We start from the raw sequence: 21,433 nt of genomic DNA, 5'->3' as shown, positions 1-21,433 counted from the left end.
TGGAACTACCATAAAATTACTGTAAAATTACTATATAACCAGAGTGACGAAATGGCACAAAACGACTGTGAATTCACTATGAAATTACCATCAATACACAGTAAACTTACGGTAAAATTGATTTCACTGTGATTTCACTGTGATTTCACAGTAACCCCGAATCCGCGAGGGATGTGAAAAGAGCAAAGGATGCCGAGAACGTAACATCTTGGAACGTACCCAAGTAGCACACTTGCTTTTGTGACATCTACAAGATATCAGTTTTTAAGCTACTTTTTGACGACATATTGATAAGGCACCAATATGTTTACAAAACGATCAGAAATTTATGTCACCGAAAAAATATCTACTTAAAAGACTTAACACAAGTGACAACAAAAAGTAAATTACAAATAGTGGTAGAATAAGTCATCTAAATGACTTTTTAATTGACATAAGACAGGAAAAACAACAAAAATTTTCTCTGTCTCCGGAACCAACATTTGCATGTCTTATTTATACCAAAAAATATGACTTTGAGACAAAAAAAAAATTTGTCTTATCCTTTTAAAAGACATCTTTAAGACATCTTTATCTTTAAGTTGTCTCTGTGTTACTTGGATATATATTGTTTAACATTCTATATCAGAGCCACGAGCCATAGTATTAGTTATTTAAAGATTAGCAATCAATCAAAGTAGTTATGATTAAAGATAGATGTGAGAAAACACGTTAGTCAATATGGAAATTAATGTGATTACTCAGTTACAAAATAATTTTCAATCGAGTTGATATTGGATAGTGTTATTTCGGATAGGCTTGTCATTGAATAGAGAAGTTTCAGAGTAGAGTTTGAGCTTGAGGATCCTGCTTAAAAAATCCAATTAATTCTTATAGCTGTAAGTAGAGGCGATGTAGCCCTATACTTAATTATGGCATTTTTCATAGAAATCATTCATTCTTGAAAAATCTCTATGGGAATTTATGAGAATCTATTGGAATCCACGAGATTTTATAAACAGAGGAGATTAGTTTTGGGTAGATATTTTTTCGAGTAATCAATTCAAGGACAGTTTTGTTTTACGATAGACATAGGGTAGAATTACCATTTTTGGGAACTTTAGGGCCAGTTTTTGACACTTGAAAAATTAAAGTAAAATAACTTATAAAAGACGCAATGACATAATTAATTTGGAAAATGTGTACAAAAAAGATACTTTGATCACATTGTTGCAGTGGAAATTTTATTTTATAATTTTTCTTTAATTAAAATAAAGTTTTAAATGTCCAAAAATAGAGCAATGGCCACTAATGAATGAGGGTGAACGTAGCAGACATCAGACAAATTTAAAATTTTTAACAAATAGAGTAAATAATTGATAAAATAAAATTTTAAAAAAATGCGCATTTAAAAAATTTAAAAATTAATAAGTGCATTTTCTATAAATATTATTTTTTTTATTATTTACTCTATTTATTTATAATTTAAAATTTGTCTGATGTTTGATACATTCATATTCGTCACTCATGATACTTCTACTCTATTCTAAGTAGGGAAATGCTAGGCCTATGCAGAATAAAAAGTTATCTTGAGTCAAGAAAATATTTTGGAAGACAAACGTATTCGGGAACGAAGTCAAGATTTTCTTGAGCCGAGAGAATTTGTCTTGGTCAGAAGAGATTTCTACTTTATCCGAGTAAATTGAGGTTTTAAAAAAAAAAATTCGTGAATTATAGAATATTTACTTCAGTCGAGAATTTTTTTTCTGTGTGGAATTGTCTGTACATAGAGAGATTCTGGAGCGACTTATCATAGTGTCTAATAATAATTGTAGAAAAATTTTTTAAAGTTATTCTTGCAGTTATAATATCGATATTGAAAGTGCCCAAAGTATTTAATCGTTGTTCCTTGGAAAGATCCAATGGTTAAATATTACTGAGATCTTTAGTTCTTCAACTTCCTTGAAAAATAGATTCTATAACTGACAGACAGCAATGCATTGAAGAATTTGTCAACAATCCGTCAATATCTGTAATTAATCGAGTAATAATAAATTTTATATTTTTAGCCAATTTTGTACGTACAACGTTTATAATTTGTATTTGAACTTCCCGCCAAATTTATGATCATAGAGTTCACTAGTGTTAAATTCAAAAAAAAATTTATTAAATATTTCAAGGTTTTTTATTTGTGATTATTAGTAAAATGTCATTTATTTTGCTAAAATAATATTGAAAATGAGAAAAAGTGTTGTAATAATAAAATAGTTACAGTCAAATATTATTAAAAAAATATTACATTTTAAAATAAAACACTTGACAATGTGTACAATGTGATTATTAATTAGAATAATAATTTAAATTGATTATAGTCCAATAGGTTATCTTACGGTTAATAATAATAAGATAATGTCAATATTCAATAACCACAAGTGAAAAAAAAATTACTTATCAGATACGTAAGTAATTATTATTATTTTTCTGCATTTACTGTAAAAATTTTCATACAGTCCCTATAATAATTATTTCAAAATATAAACTTTACATTACAACTCTAATTACTTCGTGACTAATCGATTGTTTTTTTCTGTAATTTTTTCTGTTTAGATTTTTAAAAAATAATTTTTAAAATGCTAACAGAACAATCATCGGATACAATATCTCTATCTATTGATTCATTACCACTTGGTACTCAGGGTTTTCTTATTTTTCATGATGGTCGTACTTTATTAGTGACAGGTAAGATTTTATTTTCATTTAAAATTATATTTTTAATTACTACTTTAGTCTCCATTAAATAATTGAATGTTGCATTGAATTTAAAATAAATTTTTTATGTTTAAAAAATTATCTCCCGTTAAAAACTCTAAACTTTCTTTATCTGAACTAAAAATATGATATGTTGATATTAATATTTTACATTGGCTTGATAATTTATTTATATTTTGTATGAAAAATAAACTTTTTAATATTTATAGAACACAATGATGATTTATCTGAATTTTCATCGACACCAGTGACATTAGTTCAATCAAATGATGTCCAGTCTAAGTTATCAAATGGCAATTCATCAATTAATTCAGTAATTATACATTTAATTAATACTTACATTATATAGACATATTATGGTGACCCTTATTTTGGGTATTTTAGAATTTTTTTTCACGTTTGTCCTAAATCGATTCCAAATAAATAAAAAGAAATTCTCGCCAAATTACAGTGGTTAATTTTAATGTTAACCTGGCTCTCACGGCAGCCAAAAATTTAAATGGAAAATACGTGTATGTTATATCGCTTGTGATTTAGCCATTTTTTTGACTAAGTAAATGTTGATATTAAAATCTGAAACTTGGCACATAAATTCCTCATAGTATCAAGTATAACTTGGGAACTTACGATTTGTTTTCATACTCAATTTTTTGAGGTATGATTCATATAAAATTTCACTTTTTAACAGATTTTCGGAATTTTAATTAAATGACTCAGAATTCATATAAATCCATAGAATTTTTTTATAGAGGGTCCGTGTTTTCAAAGTATCTCGTGATACTTTAAATTAAAAAAAAAAAATACTACAGAATTAATTGAATTCTGAGTCATTTAATTAAAATTCCGAAAATCTGGTAAAAAGTGAAATTTTATATGAATCATACATCCAAAAATTGAGTATGAAAAAAGTAAGAGTAAGATACTAATTTATTCGTTATAGTATAAGAAATATATGTGCCAAGTTTCAAATTTTAAAATAACATTCACTTAGTCAAAAAAATACCTAAATCATAAGCGATATAACATACACGTATTTTCCATTTAAAACTTTGGCTGCCGTGTGAGCCAGGTTAACATTAAAATTAACAACAGTAATTTGGCAGGAATTTCTTTTGAATATGGAACCTATTTAGGACTATCGTGAAAAAGAATTCTAAACTATCCAAAATAAGGACCACTACATTTATACCTTCGTAATGATTGTAATATTAATACGCTAACTTTTTTTTTTTTTTTCTAGTCAGTAGTTCAAGTAAATTTGGGGAATTTAATAAATGCTAATAATTTACAACAAACGTTAATTCAAAATCAGACAAATGTACCAATTCATGTTGACTTCAATGAAGATGCTGATGCTGAAATCATTCCAAAACAGTTTGATAAAATTAATGCATTTGAGACTAGTGTTAGTATGTTTAATGGTAATGATAGTTTTATTGAGGAATCAAGAATATATATACCAATTTTAAACAAAACTGTGAAAAGACCGCGTCCTGGAAGACCGCGAAAAGGTGCTGTCGCTCCACCAGATGTAAGAAACAAATTTCAATTATGTTTTGTAAAATTAAAATTTTATTTTATGAATATTTATTTATTAATATTAATTATTTTATTATAGTCAGCTAAAATAAGTATTAAATGTGAAATATGTGGTGAAGAATTTGAAAAACCAATGCATTATCGCAAACATATAAAACATCATGGTGAAGAAAAGTCGCATCGTTGTCCAAAATGTCCAGCATCTTTTAACATACCCGTAAGTTGTGAATAGAAACATTTTATAATTTAATATAATAAAAAATTATATCAAGTAATTTTTATAAGAAGACACAGTCGATTAATTCTGTATATTATTATGTTTACAGACAAATTTCACGCTTCATATGGCGACGCATAATTTAGGGGAACCAAAATGTCCAGAGTGTGGCCGAAAATTTGCACGAATGGCTAGTCTTAAATCTCATTTAATGTTGCATGAAAAAGAAGAACATCTATTTTGTCAGGAGTGCGAGGATGTATTTCCAACAAAAGTAAGTACTTACTATTATTTTATTATCATAAATTCATTAGGGATGTGCGAATAACAAACTTACGAATTTTGTGAAGATTTTAGTAAAGTTATTTTTACAATTTAATATATGTAAGTTCTAAATTAAATATCAGAAATTCAAATTTCATTTAAATAATTTGAAAGTTTAATCTACTATTTAAAAATTCTGAAATATTCGATTCGATTCGGAGTCATTCGCTCACCCCTAGTATTTATTTGAAATCTTACATTATAAAAGTAAAAAATAAATTAGTTAATAATTTATTTTATAAATATTAAAATAATACTGCAAACATTTTATCAGTTTAATTTTATTTAAATTATTGCACTCCACTTATCTTTATATCAGTCGTAAATATTTATTATTAATATGAACAAAAAATCTTAATATAATAAATTAAAATAGATTTTATAAGATTGACAGACTCGTATGTAATAAAATATTATCGTAAAACCCACAACTGAAAGAGAGACATCACTTAGATGTAGTTGGTCCACTGGGAGTTTAAACATTCCATTCTTAAAGCGATTGTGCTTTAAGTGGAAACTCTTCCGGTTCTCTCAGTACATTTTATTATCGCAAGTGTCCCTCAAAAAGGTCTTAATATTCTAAACTTTAACGATAAACTGAGATAAAATATTTTTTTTTCTCATAAATTTATTAATAGCATCTAAATATTTTATTTTATTATTTCAAATAGACCGTGGGTGATTCCTTGACCTCACGTGTCCTCTCTCTTATCTTTATTTTTTAATGAAACAACAGTTATATTAAATCGATATACATTTTCTACTATCATTAAATAATAACTACAACTGCAGCATTCAGTAATAAAAAATTATTCACTACTATTTTTTTTTCATTTACTATATATTAATAATCAATGAAATCGTCCTTCGATATATCAAGGATAAATATATTGTATGATAAATATTTGCGAGAGTAAAAATGATTATTAAAAGTGGGCTATAGGACAACTACTCTAAGTAGGCGTAAAACTGACAGCGTACTTGTACAAATGCATTGTATTGCGTAACTAAATCGTATGATCTCACAGATCTTTAGAGAGAATGCTATGACAAGTGTGTTATTATGTATACCCGACAAATTAACCAATTATTTAAATTAACACACATATTATTTTCATTACAAAACTTATTGTTTATTTTATTTGTCTTTAGCAATAAATTATTATTATTTTTTAAGTAAATAAAAGTAAAACAATTATTTTAAAAAACTGATTTATTTTTTTTAACTTAAAATTTGAAAAGACAAATGTTTAGATTTATTACAGTATAGACGAAAAATTAAATACGAGTGTTTAAAACACATGTGTTCTATCCTCGGTCTCCAGGAATCAAGTCGTTAAATTTTATACCAGAGAAGATCGCCCCGGCTGTTACAACGAACAGAAGCTTTTAATTTTCAAAGAATCTAGTATACTGTTATACTACACTAAAAAAATATATATAGTAAAAACAAAAGCAAAAATTTAAATTTAAAAAAATAAAAATAACTACGCGTTATATTTATATTTAATCCAGTAAAACTAAATAACTATAATTTTTAAAACAATCATTAACATTTCAGTCTTTATTTCTATATATCTCTATACTCGAGTGACATCATCCTCCCGGTAGGATGATCATAAAACACCGTGAGTGGCTGCTCAGCTGCTGCTCTAACACTTATGACATTAAATTATCACAATTTTATTTTATAAACTTCTTTTTTTTAAATCTCAAAATCAAGTGTCAGTATCAATGTACTGTAATTTTTATTAGAACTACATTACAGTTACAGTTTATTAAATATTTAATGGATTAATAAATTAATTGATTGTTGGGTAATTAGTAATTAAAATAAATCCGTAACGATGACGCTAGTTAGTCAGTAGCGATGTGTGTCAACTAGTAAACTATGTTGGTGTTGTATTGGCGCGTGGGTAGTCGGCACGATTATTTTCTTAGGAGAATTACACACACCCTCGCCACTGTTATGTTGCCCGCATCAGCATCAGCATCACCAGCCGGACTCCAGTCAGTATGCCGCTAAATAATCTGTAACCGTCCCCTCATCTGTGCCGTCTTACATCTTAACATATTATATATATGTATAATATAATGTATCCATTTGTGTAGTCGGTGTAGTCTTTGGTGTAATACGAGTGCGGTGAGACCTACGAGAGACTACCAACATATATATGCCCTTATTTTATTATTGTATTGTATATCATACAAGAGTTTAAGAAATAAACCGACCATGAAGAAGTAGAAGAAGAAGAAGGAGGAAGAGGAAAAGAAACAAGTAGAAGAAGCAAAAGTTACTGAAGAAGTAGTTTACTGGAGCCCTTGTAGTGAAAAATAGGACCGCGTGACGTACACACGTGCTTTTTACCCCTGACAGATTTCTCATTCACGTGTTTATAATAATAATTATTGTTATTATTGTATTTTTATATAAAAGACATTAGTTTATTTATTGAATTTAGTAAATTATAATGAAGTGGATAGTGTTTTATATATATTCAGTGTTTAGTGATATCAGGAATTAATTTATTAAATAAAAAGTGCTGTGTTAAAAATAATTTAACGGGAAGTTTAGTTGTGATTGTTGTTAATTTATAAAAATAAATAAAAGGAATCAAGAATCATCAACATAATTATCATTTTCATTAAGTTATGTGTGTGGATTATGAGTTATCGCATATTTTGACCTTTTAATTATTATTTTGTTAATATTATTCAATCGGGTATGATTATTTTTAATTTTATTACGCTTATTAAATATCAAACTGATGTTCTTATTGATTTATTTTTAGTTACTATGGATTTTTAGTGCTATTGTTAATAAAAACTAAGTTTATGCAGTTTGAGAATAATTGAATTTTACGCTCTGTATTCAACAGGAAATAAATTTCTATTTCTAGTGTACGACCTTATAGCAAAATGTATACAGCAAGGGAACGAGGATATTAATTTTTTTTTTATTGTTAGAGTAATGTGTGTTTTAGAAAATTAAATACATTTAAAAATATTTTTTTTTTAAAACATATACTTAACTAAGTTATGTGTGGAGTTAAAAAGTATGATAAAAGAGTCTCATCACTTATCGAAATAGCCAGTGCAAACGTCCGCTCTTTATGTCTTATCATTTTTTCCTCCATACTAATGAAAAATACTCTGAAGAGTATCACATTTCCATAGGATGTAATCTTCTTGACAAAAGCTTTGAGAGTTAACGAGTCCATCGAACTTGAATATCACTTCCTTTTCCATTGAATTCAATTATAAACTAAAGTCATTAATTGCGATAGTATATCAATAGTAATAATAACAATACATAATTATTTTATTTCTTTATTTAAACTTTCATTGTCATCGAAATTTTTATTTATTTTTTTAATAACATTAAAAAAAAAATCTGTCTATCGGTTGACCCTCCGGGCCAGCCTCTAAACTTCCCGCTGTTTTCGAGCTCCTTAAGCTCGAAAATATTGTTGTGAATACATTTTCGAGCTCTTCGAGTATATATAAAATACTTTTGTATGCCGTTGTTTTCGAAAAAAAAACGTTTTTTACCATTTTTTCTCCAACGATATCTCTCAAACGAATTGACCGATTGAGACGGTTAAGGTGGCAATCGACGCGTTTTAGTCTACCTGAAGATCGGAACGTTTTTGGTGAGACAAAAATAAAGAACAAAACGAAAAGTAAAAAATCTACTAGATCTAAATTTTTGAAATGTCTCGCATACGTGCTAGTATGTCAGCTGAAAATTGCATTTCACTTTTAACTACCCCTTAAGCAGTGAAATTACATAAATTTTTCATTTTCGTTGCGCGAAAAACGTTCCGTTCTTCAGGTACATGCGTTTTATGGAGTTCTAAAGCTGATCAGATTTTGGAATGGATTTATGTAGTCGTTTTTAAGATATTTCAAAAGAACTAAAAAAAAATTTTTTTTTTAATTCTTTCGACAACAGTTTCTCTTGAACGAATGAACCGATTTTGATGGTTGAGGCGGCATTCGACGCGGCTTATAAAGTTTTAGAGCTGATTAGATTTTGGAATCAATCTAGGATTTTGGAATTTTTGAAAATTTCCAATTTTCTTAGCGGGAAGTTAAAAAAGCAAACATCAATTTTTTTTTAATTTATTAAAAATAAATTTTTATTAAAAATAATTTTTTTATGTCGAGTTAATTCAGAGGAAATTTTGGAATAAAAAAAAATTTTTTTTAAATGACGTTTCTTAACAATTATCAGTGACTCGAGCAAAGAAGATTGCCGGTGCATATAATAATAAATAATTATTTAAATTTATCAATTGTAATTATACTTAAAAAGATAATCATAAGATACATCTGTACCTCTGATCGTCATTCAAAACACCACGTGATCATATGGGGTCAAAAGCGAAAACTGGTTTCGGCCTATGGCGACGTCTCGGTGGCCAGATATTCGCTGACGTAACGTATGAGGTCGTTTTAATGGGGAAAAGGGTTTGGGTAGAAAGGACCCAGGACCAACGGAGGATCCGTCTTATATCCTTGCTTTTTAAACCTCGGTTATTTTTTATCCATAATTCTTTTTTTTTTCTTTTCTTCTTTTACTACTTTCTTATATTAAACCTGACGGCAAACTGGCACGTATGCCGATGGAGAAGAGCTTTGTGTCGCCGGATGACAATTTCAAACGTTTCACATTCTTCTTTTCTCTCTCGCATCGTACATCACTCCCTTCAGTTTCAATATATATGTTTTATTTTTATTTTGTTTATCTCATTTTATTATTCTATGTGGCTCGATACGAGAATGATGCAGACTAACAAAAAAGTTTTTTTATTCTTCGTCTGATTAATTTCTGGTTATTTCTCTATTGTATGAGGCAGCTTTTATTAAATATGTAGAAAATAGTTTAAAAATATACTCGACTGTTTTAAGTTAAAACTTTAACGCGTACATACAACTGAATTACGTCTTGACGTAATATGTAACGTACCGTAACTCTTTAGTAAAGCGTTTTCTTATCGTTGGGTGTGCGGTGTTAGATGTAAAGCAAACCAGCAAGACCTTTATAATAGCATTCACAGAGTACAAGTACTAACTATTATTTATATATGCACTCGATTGTACTTGAACTTCCTCTTTGGTAATAATAAAAATTAAAAAAATTCATTTTAAGTTGATTACATTCTGAAAAATGTCGCGTGATTTCGCGCCATTTATTACAAGCTCTGACTTTTTAATCCGCAAGTTTTATTGTCAATAAATATATGAAAAAAAAAAAATTATATAAATTAAATTAAAACCATTTATTTAATTCAACAGTCACTACATAATATTTTATTTTGTTTTTAAAATAAATTTTAATTAAAAGTAAAAAAAGTTTTTAATAAATAAAATAATTTTATTTGGTAACTTGTCTTGAAAAAAAAAAAAAAAAATTAATTTGAGTAAATAAAAATTTTGTTATCTTTCAATTATCAATGGCGCTGCACAACCGTGCATTATTTTTTTTTTAATGTTGTATTTTATGACTGCATTCTTTTTGGGCCATTTTTAAACCCATGGTGAAAGTAATTGAAAATAAAAATAAAATATATTTAAAAATGAATAAATAATAGAGAGCTTGAGAGGTGTAAGCCTTTTAAAGACACTCGAGGACCTGATGATACGACCAATATTGCCGTGAAGTTGACGTAATGCTGTGTAATGGATGGAGGAGGATAAAAATGATGATCCAGGCCGCGAGAGAAAAATATAATCGTATGGCTGGTGCAATCGACGATGATCAGAGACGGCGGTTAATTCCGCCACGCTCAGATTCTTCCTCTTGCGCCGCTTTATGAGGGTTAATGGCATCTTTAAACTTCGCAGAAATTCGCGAGTAAATTATTTCATTTAAAAATAAATGCATACAAATTTTTTATTACTTTTTTTTTTATTTGATACTTTTTTTTGTTCAACATCCTTAAATAAGAGACCAACAAAAATAAAAAAAAATTTTTAAACAATTATACACATTATATTCGTAAAGATTGTGATTAAAGACCTACTGAATAGTTATATCATATCTAAAATTATTGAGTTGTGATAAAAAGGAGTAAGAAAAAAGAGGGGTTCGTTGCTCTCGTAAAATTTGTTGAGAACAACTAGTCAGTTCTAAAGAACCCTATCATCCAATCTGTGTTAATTTCGTTATTATCGTTAAAATATTTAACTTAAACTTTCATATCGATAACCAGGCTATCATATTTTATTTTTAACTAAAAAAAAACTATACAATTTAACAATAATAATAATAATAATAATAATAATAATAATAATAATAATAATAATAATAATAATAATAATAATAATAATAATAAAAAAATTAAAACATTACTCACGTTTATTTCAATTTCATCTGATAAATCTCAACTTTATATTAAAATTTATAATTTAAATATGTCGATAAATAAATTAATCATACACTAGAGTATTTTGATAAATAAACTGAATCGTTGAACTTTACCGAGTTGCACGTGTATACTTGTAAAGCTCAGTTTATAGTTATATTAATAGGCTACTGCTATTAACCCTGAAACAGAATAACACATTTAAAAAAATACTCATCAGGAACTGACGTAAATTCCATAGTTCAGTTTAACAATCGTTATTTATTCCATTAAATATTTTTTAACATACTGTCACCAATTGTTATCATTTATTATAAAAAAAAAACAACTTTAATAACTTATCATTAAATTAAATTATTTAAATCACAACAAAAATATATATTATTTTGTTATGGATTTCCAACAAAAATTATTTCATAAAATTTATTTATAATCATTATATAATAATAAAAAAAAAATGATTCATTTAAACAAGTAGTATATATGTATAACGATTGCCATTATTCTGCTGTTAAAAATGACTTTCTCAAGCATTTAATTTTTATTTGTATTTTTTACGCTCTCTTTTTTGACATTATTTTTATTTATTTATTTTCATTTCTTCTTTATTATTATAATTATTGTTTATATACCTTTTTTATTATGCACTTATATTTATGTTCCTATATATATATGTTTGGTAGTGGTAATTTAGCAACCTTTTTAATGAGAGACGGCACAGTTACAAATGCAGATTTACAATGGACGTTAATTTTTCCTTCAATAATATATTACACAGCGCAATGAGTCTGTTTGACATTTGACACGACAATTGGTCTGTGCTAATAATTCAACATACCAGTTCTTATTATTATGCATACGATATTTTATTCTGTATATAGAATATTGTAATACATTAGATTTATATCTAGTCCAATTTACACTTAAAATTATTTTTATAAAACAGATAATTTATGTATAAAAAATTTCAAAAAAATTTATTTACTTAAAATTACAAAAAAAAATTATTAACAATAGCATCTATAAGTCCATGGTAATTAAAAATAAAATAAAAATCAATGACTAATTTGAAAATAAAATTTATTAGAACGTGATTTAATTCTGAAGACAAAAACATCATCGACTAAATCATCACTTAAAATAAGAGAGAAAAAGAAGAAAAAAAGTGTATAAAGTATGAGATTAAAAAAAAATATGGAGCAAAAAATAACAGTAGAAAAATAAACAGAGATCTCTAACACAAGTTAGCAGCTTGTGTATGATTATGATGCCTTCGTGGATACTCACCGCAACTGCGTTGGATTTAAATGAACAAATAAACACAAAATTTACCCTAACGAAGGGCCATCTCTTTGCCTCTGGTTTGTCTGGATTAATTAAACCGTTAACTAAAAATAATATCAAACTATTCCAAAGACAATAATGCATTTAAAATTATTTAAATTAAAATATAATTAATAAATAAATAAATTCATAATTTTCACAATGTGTTCAAAGTCAATGGTATTCAAATTTAATTAGTTCCATTAAAGAATAAGTCTGCTGATTAATTAGTACTGCCAACCAATGTATTAATTATTATTTATTTTTTTTTTTTCTTTATTACAATAAATAAAAAAGTGTTCTTTAATTTAAAACTAAATTAATATGAAAGTCAAAATGAAATAATTAATTATAAATATAATTTTAATTGTATAAAATATTACCAACAATCAGCTTAAATAGTTTCGTCCTGTACGATGACGTTCGCTGTTGATTGTATGAATTTCGCACTTTTAGTAATTTGCTCACGAGTATTTCATTTTGCGCTTGGTCTTAGTGCTCATTATTACAAGGTACAAATAAATTGTTTATATTTAAATAGAATTAATTGGTAAATAAGTAATATAAAATAATATGAAATTCTTAAATAATGTTACAGAGTCAATTGGAAGCACATTTAAAACTTCACAATGAAAAATGGTCAACAGATTACGTAAAAAAGTGCAAACTCTGCAACAAGCAATTTACTCAACCCGCTCTTTATCGTATTCACATAAGAGAACATTACAAAGTAAGTATTATAGTTTAGAATTTCATCTGTCTACTTGGAAACATGATGTAGGAATTTAAATATAAATACATATTTAAATAAATATTTTATTGTGTTAAATTATTTTTTTGTTTATTAGTTGCAGACTAAGATGATGAAGCATACAAAGAGAGGACCGACTAATAGAGTTATATATAAATGTAAAATATGTTTGAAAATGTTTCAAAAACCCAGTCAATTAATGCGACATCTTAGAGTACATACAGGCGAAAAACCTTACACGGTAAAAAAAAAAAATTGACTGAAGGGTAGAGGTACCATTTGTGGCCACTGCTCCATTTTTGGACATTTCATACTTTATTTTAATTAATGAAAAAGTGCAAAAAAAAATGACTATTTTAATAGTGGGATAAAAATAGATTAGGACCTCGTTATAAGACTATTAGTTTCTCTCTCAAACTATGGCGATACCTTGGTTATAAAAAAAGACAGCAAATAGTCTTATAACGAGGTTCGACTATATCTTTGTTTAGATTTAAAAATTAATTATGTCATTGTGTTTTTTACAAATGATTTTATTTAAATTTTTCAAGTGTCCAAAACTGACCCTAAAGTAATCAAAATCGGTACCTCTACCCTATTTGTAATTTTTAATAAAAAGTTTTAAATTTATTAGTAAACAAATAAATGTATTCTTGTTTTATTTATTTACAGTGCAATATTTGTAATCGATCGTTTTCACAAAAAGGTTCACTTCAAATTCATAAATGGAGACATATTGGTATTAGACCGTATCATTGTGGTCAATGTGATTCGAAATTTAGTCAAAAAGGTAATTATTTAATTGTTAAATTTAATTTAAAACTAGCAATTGACATTTCCTATATGGCTGCTCGAGTGTTGTTACTAAATTTACTTAAAATTTTTTAAGGTACATTCTTTATTGAATCATTTACTCATTGATACTTTCTAATTTTTATTATCGTTTTAAAGCTCATTGCGCGAAATTTTTTCATCAGTCTCAATACTTAAAAAGCCAACCTACTCTCAAATTTTTTTTGTACAGAATGTAATTTCAAAATATTCTAAAATTTTCGATGTTAGTAATTTAAAAATACCCAAGTAACACAGAGACAACTTTAAGAAGTCATAACGATGTCTTTTAAAAAGCCAAGACGAATTTTTTTATGTCAAAGCCAAGATTCTTTTTTTATATAAATAAGATATACAAATGTTGGCCCTAGGAGTCGTAGGAAATTTGTGTTCTTTTTTCCGTCTCAAAAAAGTAATTTCAATTGAAAAAACAAATCAACATTTTCTGGCGCGAAATTTAAATCCTATACAATTATTCAGGAAAATTAAGATATCAGACTAATTATCATATAAAAAAATTAGAAACCGTAAATAGGCACAAATCCACGTCAAAATTTTTCCAACGGTACCAAATGTAATCAAATTAAATAATTTTATCATATACAGTAAAAACAGTGGGCTTAGAGACTGAACCTGAAGTGGACACTTGACATTTTATTTTAACATTTTAACAAAATATTAGGATTGTGATATTTCTCTGATAAGTTTTTACAGTCTTAAATATTACACGAAGATTTAATATGTTTTGGACATGGTAAGGGTGACTTTTTGAGAATGTCCAAAATGAGTATAAATAGATATTTTTATTAATTTTAATACATATAAGGTATTATTAATTAATAATTTATTGCATGTTACGATGTTCTACTATATTTAAAAATTGATTATACTTATCAATTTCCTTAAAGTCTACAACTAGTGTTTTTACCCTAATTATGGCTTTGAAAAAATTTTCCGTATTCTCTTATTACTATTTAATAGATTATTTTAAAATATTACTAATTAATAATTGTTTGCACTTCAGGTAATTTAAATGCTCATATTAGAAGAGTACACCGTCAACCAGATGGTGAGACAGCTTATCCATGTTTGCGATGTACATGTGCTTTTAAAAAATTAGCAAGTTTAAGTATGCATATGAAAAAAGTTCATGCTGTTCCTATAGAAGTACGTACTTATATCAAAATACATATTGAGGCGTCTAGTTTCCAAACTAGACAAAAACATTTTTCACACTGGAAACTTTTTTTTTCTCCAGAATACACCAATATTTGATAATTCAACTCCGGATTTAAACACTAAAAAGTCTGGAGAGTCAGAGGACAAAAGTGATATACTACAAGAAGCTTTGAAGATAAGCGGCTTATCGGATAAAGGAAAAACTCCTAATACTGGTAAATTTTAGTTATACATTAATCGTTTATGTCATTTTAATTATTTGTTAAAAAAAAATTTTCTTAATTATTACAGATAATGTAAATTCTCCGAAAGTTAAAGAAGAAGTACAAACTTGTTATGTAACTCTCATGGATAAAACACCTGAAGGTGGTTTCAGGTATTTTATTTTCAATAAAAATTATTTATTAATAGTCATTGGATTTATTTATTTATTTATTAATGAAAATATTATTTCATAGACGATATGTTACAATAAAACAACGTAGTATTGGTCATATAAAATGGTACTCGTGCTCGTATTGTCATAAAGAATTTAGAAAACCATCAGATCTAATTCGTCATTTACGAGTACACACTCAAGAAAAACCTTACAAGGTTTGTTGTAATTATAAATAATAACAATAATAAATAAATTAGTAATTGTTTTCATTAAATAACTAATTTTAATTTAAGTGTTCATACTGTTGTCGTTCATTCGCTTTAAAGTCAACGATGATTGCCCATGAACGTACACACACAAGTACAAAAAATTATATTTGTGGGACGTGCAATAAAAAGTTCACTTGTCATAGCAGTTTAAAAGCTCACACCAGGTAAATAATAATAATTAAAATTATTAAAAATAAAAAATATAAATTTATGTAATAATTTTTGTTATTTTAAATACAGAACGCATACAAAACCACACAAGTGTAACTCGTGTGGTAAATCATTTAGTACAATTACCCTATTGAAAAGTCATATGCAAAACCACTTAAAAACATTATCAGCAGATGCAGAAGCTTTGATACCACAAATTATATTAGAAGAGCCACTGGTAATAAGTGACGCTGGTGATAAAATAAGTGTTGCTCATGTTAAATCTAAACAACAGAAAAATGGTGATGATAGCAATGATAGCGCTGGTAGACCACACAAATGTTGGACTTGTCCAGCAGCATTTAGAAAAATAAGTCATTTAAAACAACATTATCGTCGTCATACTGGCGAACGTCCATTTAAATGTCCAAAATGTGACGGTAGATTTACGTCAAATAGTGTTCTTAAAGCTCACTTACAGACTCATGAAGCAGCTAGGCCTCATAATTGTACTGTTTGTAATGCTAAATTTTCAACACACAGTAGCATGAAACGTCATTTAGTTACTCACAGTAATGTAAGACCGTTTATGTGTCCTTACTGTCATAAAACATTCAAAACTACTGTTAATTGTAGAAAACATATGAAGATACATAAAACAGAACTTGCTCAACAGGTAAATTTATTGTTTAAATATATATTTGTTTTTTATTTATTACATAGTAATTTTTTTTTTATCATTTTAACAGCAGTTAGCAAAACAAAACGTACAAGAAAAAATTATTGAAACTCCAATACCAGATAAAGTAACAATACCCACGTTAACAGAAAATTTAAATTTACCGGAAGATATTACAAATACTTTCCAACCAAATATAAGCTCTGATTTTACTCAAGCATTTAATGATCAGTTTACATCTATGGATGTTGATAAAAGTAAATCGTTTTTAACTGATGATAGCCGTACTGAAACAATAGGTAACTATTTAAAAAAAAAAAGTCATGATTATTTTTATGGGTTATTCTACAAAAAAAAATTTGAAAAACGGTTGACCCTGTGAGCCAACTCCAAAACTTCCCACTGTTTTTGAGCTTGGAGACATTATTATTGGTAAACTTTTGAGCTCTGAGAGCTCAAAAAAACGGCTGAACCAAATTATATACATTTCGCCGAAAGAAAGTAATTTTTGTCCGACAATATTATCGGAACAAATTAAACGATTTGTTTTTGCTATGTGGCAATCGAAAGAGCTTATTGAGACTTAGATTTGAACAAACTCAGAAATTAATCGGTCGAGCGATTTACGAGTTATGAAACATAAACTTAAAAAAATTATTATTTTTTATTTTTATTTTTCGTATAACTTGTAAATTACGCAACCGATCAACTCCAAAATCTATGCAGTTCTAAGTCTTGGTGAGCCTTTTCGATTGTTGCTAAGTATGTTCAAATCGGTCGATTTATTCCAAAGATATCGTCGGACAAAAAAAGTTTACATACACACACACGCGGATGGACGGATGCCCATTTAAAAATACTCAGAATAGCTTTCTAAGACGTCAAAACGTCGAGATCTGATGAAAACTCGATTTTCGAAAATCGGACCGAAACCAATAACTTCCTGCTATGAATATTTTCAATATATTAATAGCAGAAAGTTAAAAAATTTCAATGTCATATATAGCCTCAGAATCTGTACATTACATTACACTAATTTTAATCTTTAAGATCTTAAAAAATTTTATTCAATGAAATTAGTTTATTTAATCGTCGATTACATTTATTACTTTATTTAGTTTTTTTCTAACAAAAAATTTAGCCATCGTAAAAATTACCTAGTCTGTATAAAAAATTATCAGTTTCAGTAAAGAATATTAAAAATTTTAATTTAAAACTTGAAGCAAGGTCAGAAAAATAAATTTTTTTATTTTAATTACATTGTTGAGGGTCTTTAATTATTTATCACAATAAATTAATACTTCAATTGTCGAGTTAAGAGTTTGTTTTACAAAAAACTTATTATTATTTATAATAAAATAATCTTTTTTTGAAAAACAGTTTATGAAATTGGAAAAAAAAAGTCGCTAAAATAATAAAAATTACTACTACAGGACTTGAGTCATTATTTTTATGTAAATAATAATTTCACAGAATTTCAAAAAGACCAGCGAGTCACACTTTGATAAATTTTTTTTTCCAGACTGACCCATGATTGTATATTTAAGAAAAAAAATAATCTTTTACAATTTATTTACTTTTTTAGAAAATTTACCGCAAGTTAATACAAATCAGTTAGAGCCGACTCAAACATTACATGCCGATGAAACTGGTACTATTACATTACCTAATTATTCTGGAGATCAATCTCTTACAGCAGTACGTCATTTTATTATAATTATTTCTTATTATTCCTTAACATTCAGCGGAGACAAAAGTGATAATAAAAACTATTTTACAGGAAAGTATCCGTGAAATAGAAGAAACTTTGAATCAACAATTATTCAATATTGGTATGAATCTCGGTTTGAATACAAATTTATCACGACAGATAAGTGAAACAGACGTAACATTAGAAACTCGTGAGCAGCCGGTACTAAATATTATTTACAACTCAAAGACTCTTGATTCATCAGATAATATTAATCAAAACATTTTTCCGCCGCACTTTGATACTTTTGACATGAGTCAAATAACACTGCAGGCAGATACTGAAATGGATATTGGAATAAATTCAGCGAATTCCACAAGTATGGCAAGTATTTTACCAAAATCAGCTCAAGAAGCTCAACGATTGGTTCCAGTTTCTACTTGTAATACCACCATCACAACTACATCAGAGTCAGGTCATTTAAAAGAATCGCGACATCTTGTTGTTAATTCAACTCCATCTTATTCAGATTTATCTAAACCCGTACAATCTTGTCCAAAGTATCCTAAAATAATAGCCAAAGCCGATACGACTAATGAAATAGATATTTTAAATTTAAACAGTGAATCTAATGATCATTCAGTTCCATTAGTTTGTAATTATTGTGACAAACTATTTGGACAATTAGATGAATTAAAAGCACACATGGATAATCATGTGTCTGGTTTAACAAACATTGATACAACTACTGATGATAATAGCAATACAAGTATTAAAAAAATTGTTGAAAATAGTAACGGGTCATTGCAATGTCATATGTGTTATAAAAAAGATTTTGATGTTACTTCATTGAAGAAACATTTGAAAACTCATCGTGGTGAAAAAGAATTTCAGTGTACAGAGTGTCCGTTAAAATTTTGTACCAACGGTGGACTGAGTCGTCATTTAAAAATGCATGCATGTAAAAAAATAGATAACTGGACATGCTCAGTATGTTTTGAATCATTTTCAACAGAAAATCAGTTAACGATTCACAGTAGAACACACGATATTGGATGGAATTCACAAATAGAACCTGACAGTTCACAACAAGATTCACTAAAAATGGAATCGGATTTATTGACAATAAATTCCGATTCTGTTGTATCAGTATCGGAAAAATTACTATTTGATACAGTAGTTGAACAAAATTTTATTAAAAATAAAAATAATGATTTTCAAGAAAAGAAAGAGTATGACAATAAATGTAAATATTGTCCGAAAACTTTTAGAAAACCAAGTGATTTAACTCGTCATGTAAGAACGCATACCGGGGAGCGTCCGTATCAATGTGAACATTGTGATAAAAGTTTTGCTGTTAAATGTACTCTAGATTGTCACATTAAAGTTCATACTGGCAATGAAAAATTCTCTTGTCACGTTTGCAATAGATTATTTGCAACAAAAGGAAGTTTGAAAGTTCACATGCGTTTACACACTGGTTCAAAACCATTTAAATGTTCTATTTGTAATTTACAATTTCGTACTTCGGGTCATCGTAAAGTACATTTACATACTCATATGCGCGATAATGATAAAAACATAAGTGGCAATAATACAATTAATAATAAACGTAAGCAAAAGTCAACAAAAATTCAAGTAATACCAGAGTTTAAAAATGAAATTGAAGAAGATATGAGTGAAGAATCATTAGTGGATGTTAATCAACAAAATGAATTTCCAAATATCGATACAATAACAATTGACGCGACTGGATTGTCAGATCAACTAACATTTAATGCGGATGGTACGATATTAAATAATAATTCAATGTTATCTATAAATGAAAGTAATCAGCTTGTAGCTAATTTACATTTTTTAATTGCCAATGGACTGGTTACAATACAAGCTGATGAAAATTTATTACCGCAATTGAGTGTTAATAATAATAATCCACATAATACTAATGTTAATGTTAACAATAATATTGAAAATCAAAATGAACATACACTAGTTGCACCAACTACACTAGAACAAGTATCAAATATTCAAACTAATAGTTTAGTTATTACACAAATAAATAATCTTTCATCTAATGTAGAGCGCACTCCACAATTACAATTGAATGATTGTATGGCACTCGTTGATTTACCATCAACTACTTCAAGTGTAGTTAATGAAATTCCATCATCACAACCATCAGCATCAATTCCAGTATCAGTATCAGTACCAGTACCAGTTCCCGTATCAGTAATTCCACAATCAACAAAATCAATTGATAAAATTGGTAACAGTAATAATAAAACATCAAATAATAAAAAAGAATGTGATATTTGTGGTAAAACATTTATGAAACCATGTCAAGTTCAAAGACATAAACGTATTCATACAGGTGAGAAACCATATAAATGTGAATTATGTTGGAAATCTTTTGCACAGAGATCGACATTACAAATGCATATGAAACATCACACTGGCGATCGTCCCTATTCTTGTCCACACTGTGATTATTCATTTACACAAAAAGGTAATTTACAAACTCACCTCAAACGTGTACATCAGATGGACGATACTAATGATAAAAAAAAATTAAAAACAACACAACACATAATTAATAATAAAATTATACAGCAGGATGATAATGGGATTCCTAACTTGGATGATATTTCAATAGTTGAATTACTTAAGTAATTGGTTTCTTTTTTAAATCAATTAATTCATTAAGTAATTCAGTGTACTTGCATTTTTTAATTAGATGATTCATGTGTTGAAAATGTTCATTTATTTATTATCAACCATCGCTTGATAATTTTTTTATTCAACTCAAGAATCATCTTTCAAGTCAAAGATATTAATTTTTTTTAAAATAACTAAAGTTTTCTTTATATTTATAATTCTAATCAATTCCATATATTTTTTTAATTTGATTAATAATTAATAAAATGCTATTTTCACTTCCATAAATAATTTTACTGTTAAGAATTAAATATGTAAGGTAATAGAC

At 27.4% G+C, this 21,433-nt stretch overlaps 1 protein-coding gene across 3 annotated transcripts; it reads left to right on the top strand.

Moving 5' to 3' along the window:
• Nucleotides 1-2,214: 2,214 nt before the first annotated feature.
• Nucleotides 2,215-21,385, top strand: LOC130668996 (zinc finger protein 236-like). Of its 3 annotated transcripts, none has more exons than XM_057471627.1 (18): nt 2,215-2,438; nt 2,587-2,718; nt 2,958-3,061; nt 3,989-4,279; nt 4,367-4,504; nt 4,614-4,778; nt 13,121-13,252; nt 13,371-13,514; nt 13,946-14,063; nt 15,129-15,271; nt 15,363-15,498; nt 15,575-15,659; nt 15,742-15,877; nt 15,956-16,095; nt 16,172-16,757; nt 16,834-17,059; nt 18,346-18,458; nt 18,541-21,385. In XM_057471627.1, the coding sequence occupies exons 2-18, from the start codon at nt 2,610-2,612 to the stop codon at nt 21,118-21,120; spliced, it is 5,346 nt and encodes a 1,781-aa protein (XP_057327610.1). In that variant the 5' UTR covers nt 2,215-2,438; nt 2,587-2,609; the 3' UTR covers nt 21,121-21,385. The 3 variants fall into 3 exon arrangements, with proteins under 3 accessions (XP_057327610.1, XP_057327609.1, XP_057327611.1); XM_057471626.1 differs by having other exon boundaries at nt 16,831-17,059; nt 18,541-21,382; XM_057471628.1 differs by lacking the exons at nt 2,215-2,438; nt 2,587-2,718; nt 2,958-3,061; ... (1 more) ...; nt 4,367-4,504; nt 4,614-4,778 and adding exons at nt 6,360-7,551; nt 12,287-13,034 and having other exon boundaries at nt 16,831-17,059; nt 18,541-21,378.
• The last annotated feature ends 48 nt before the right edge of the window (nt 21,386-21,433 follow it).

Source organism: Microplitis mediator, chromosome 5 (assembly GCF_029852145.1).
Source record: "Microplitis mediator isolate UGA2020A chromosome 5, iyMicMedi2.1, whole genome shotgun sequence".
Classification (NCBI taxonomy): domain Eukaryota; kingdom Metazoa; phylum Arthropoda; class Insecta; order Hymenoptera; family Braconidae; genus Microplitis; species Microplitis mediator.
This window is presented reverse-complemented; position numbering and strand designations above follow the sequence as displayed.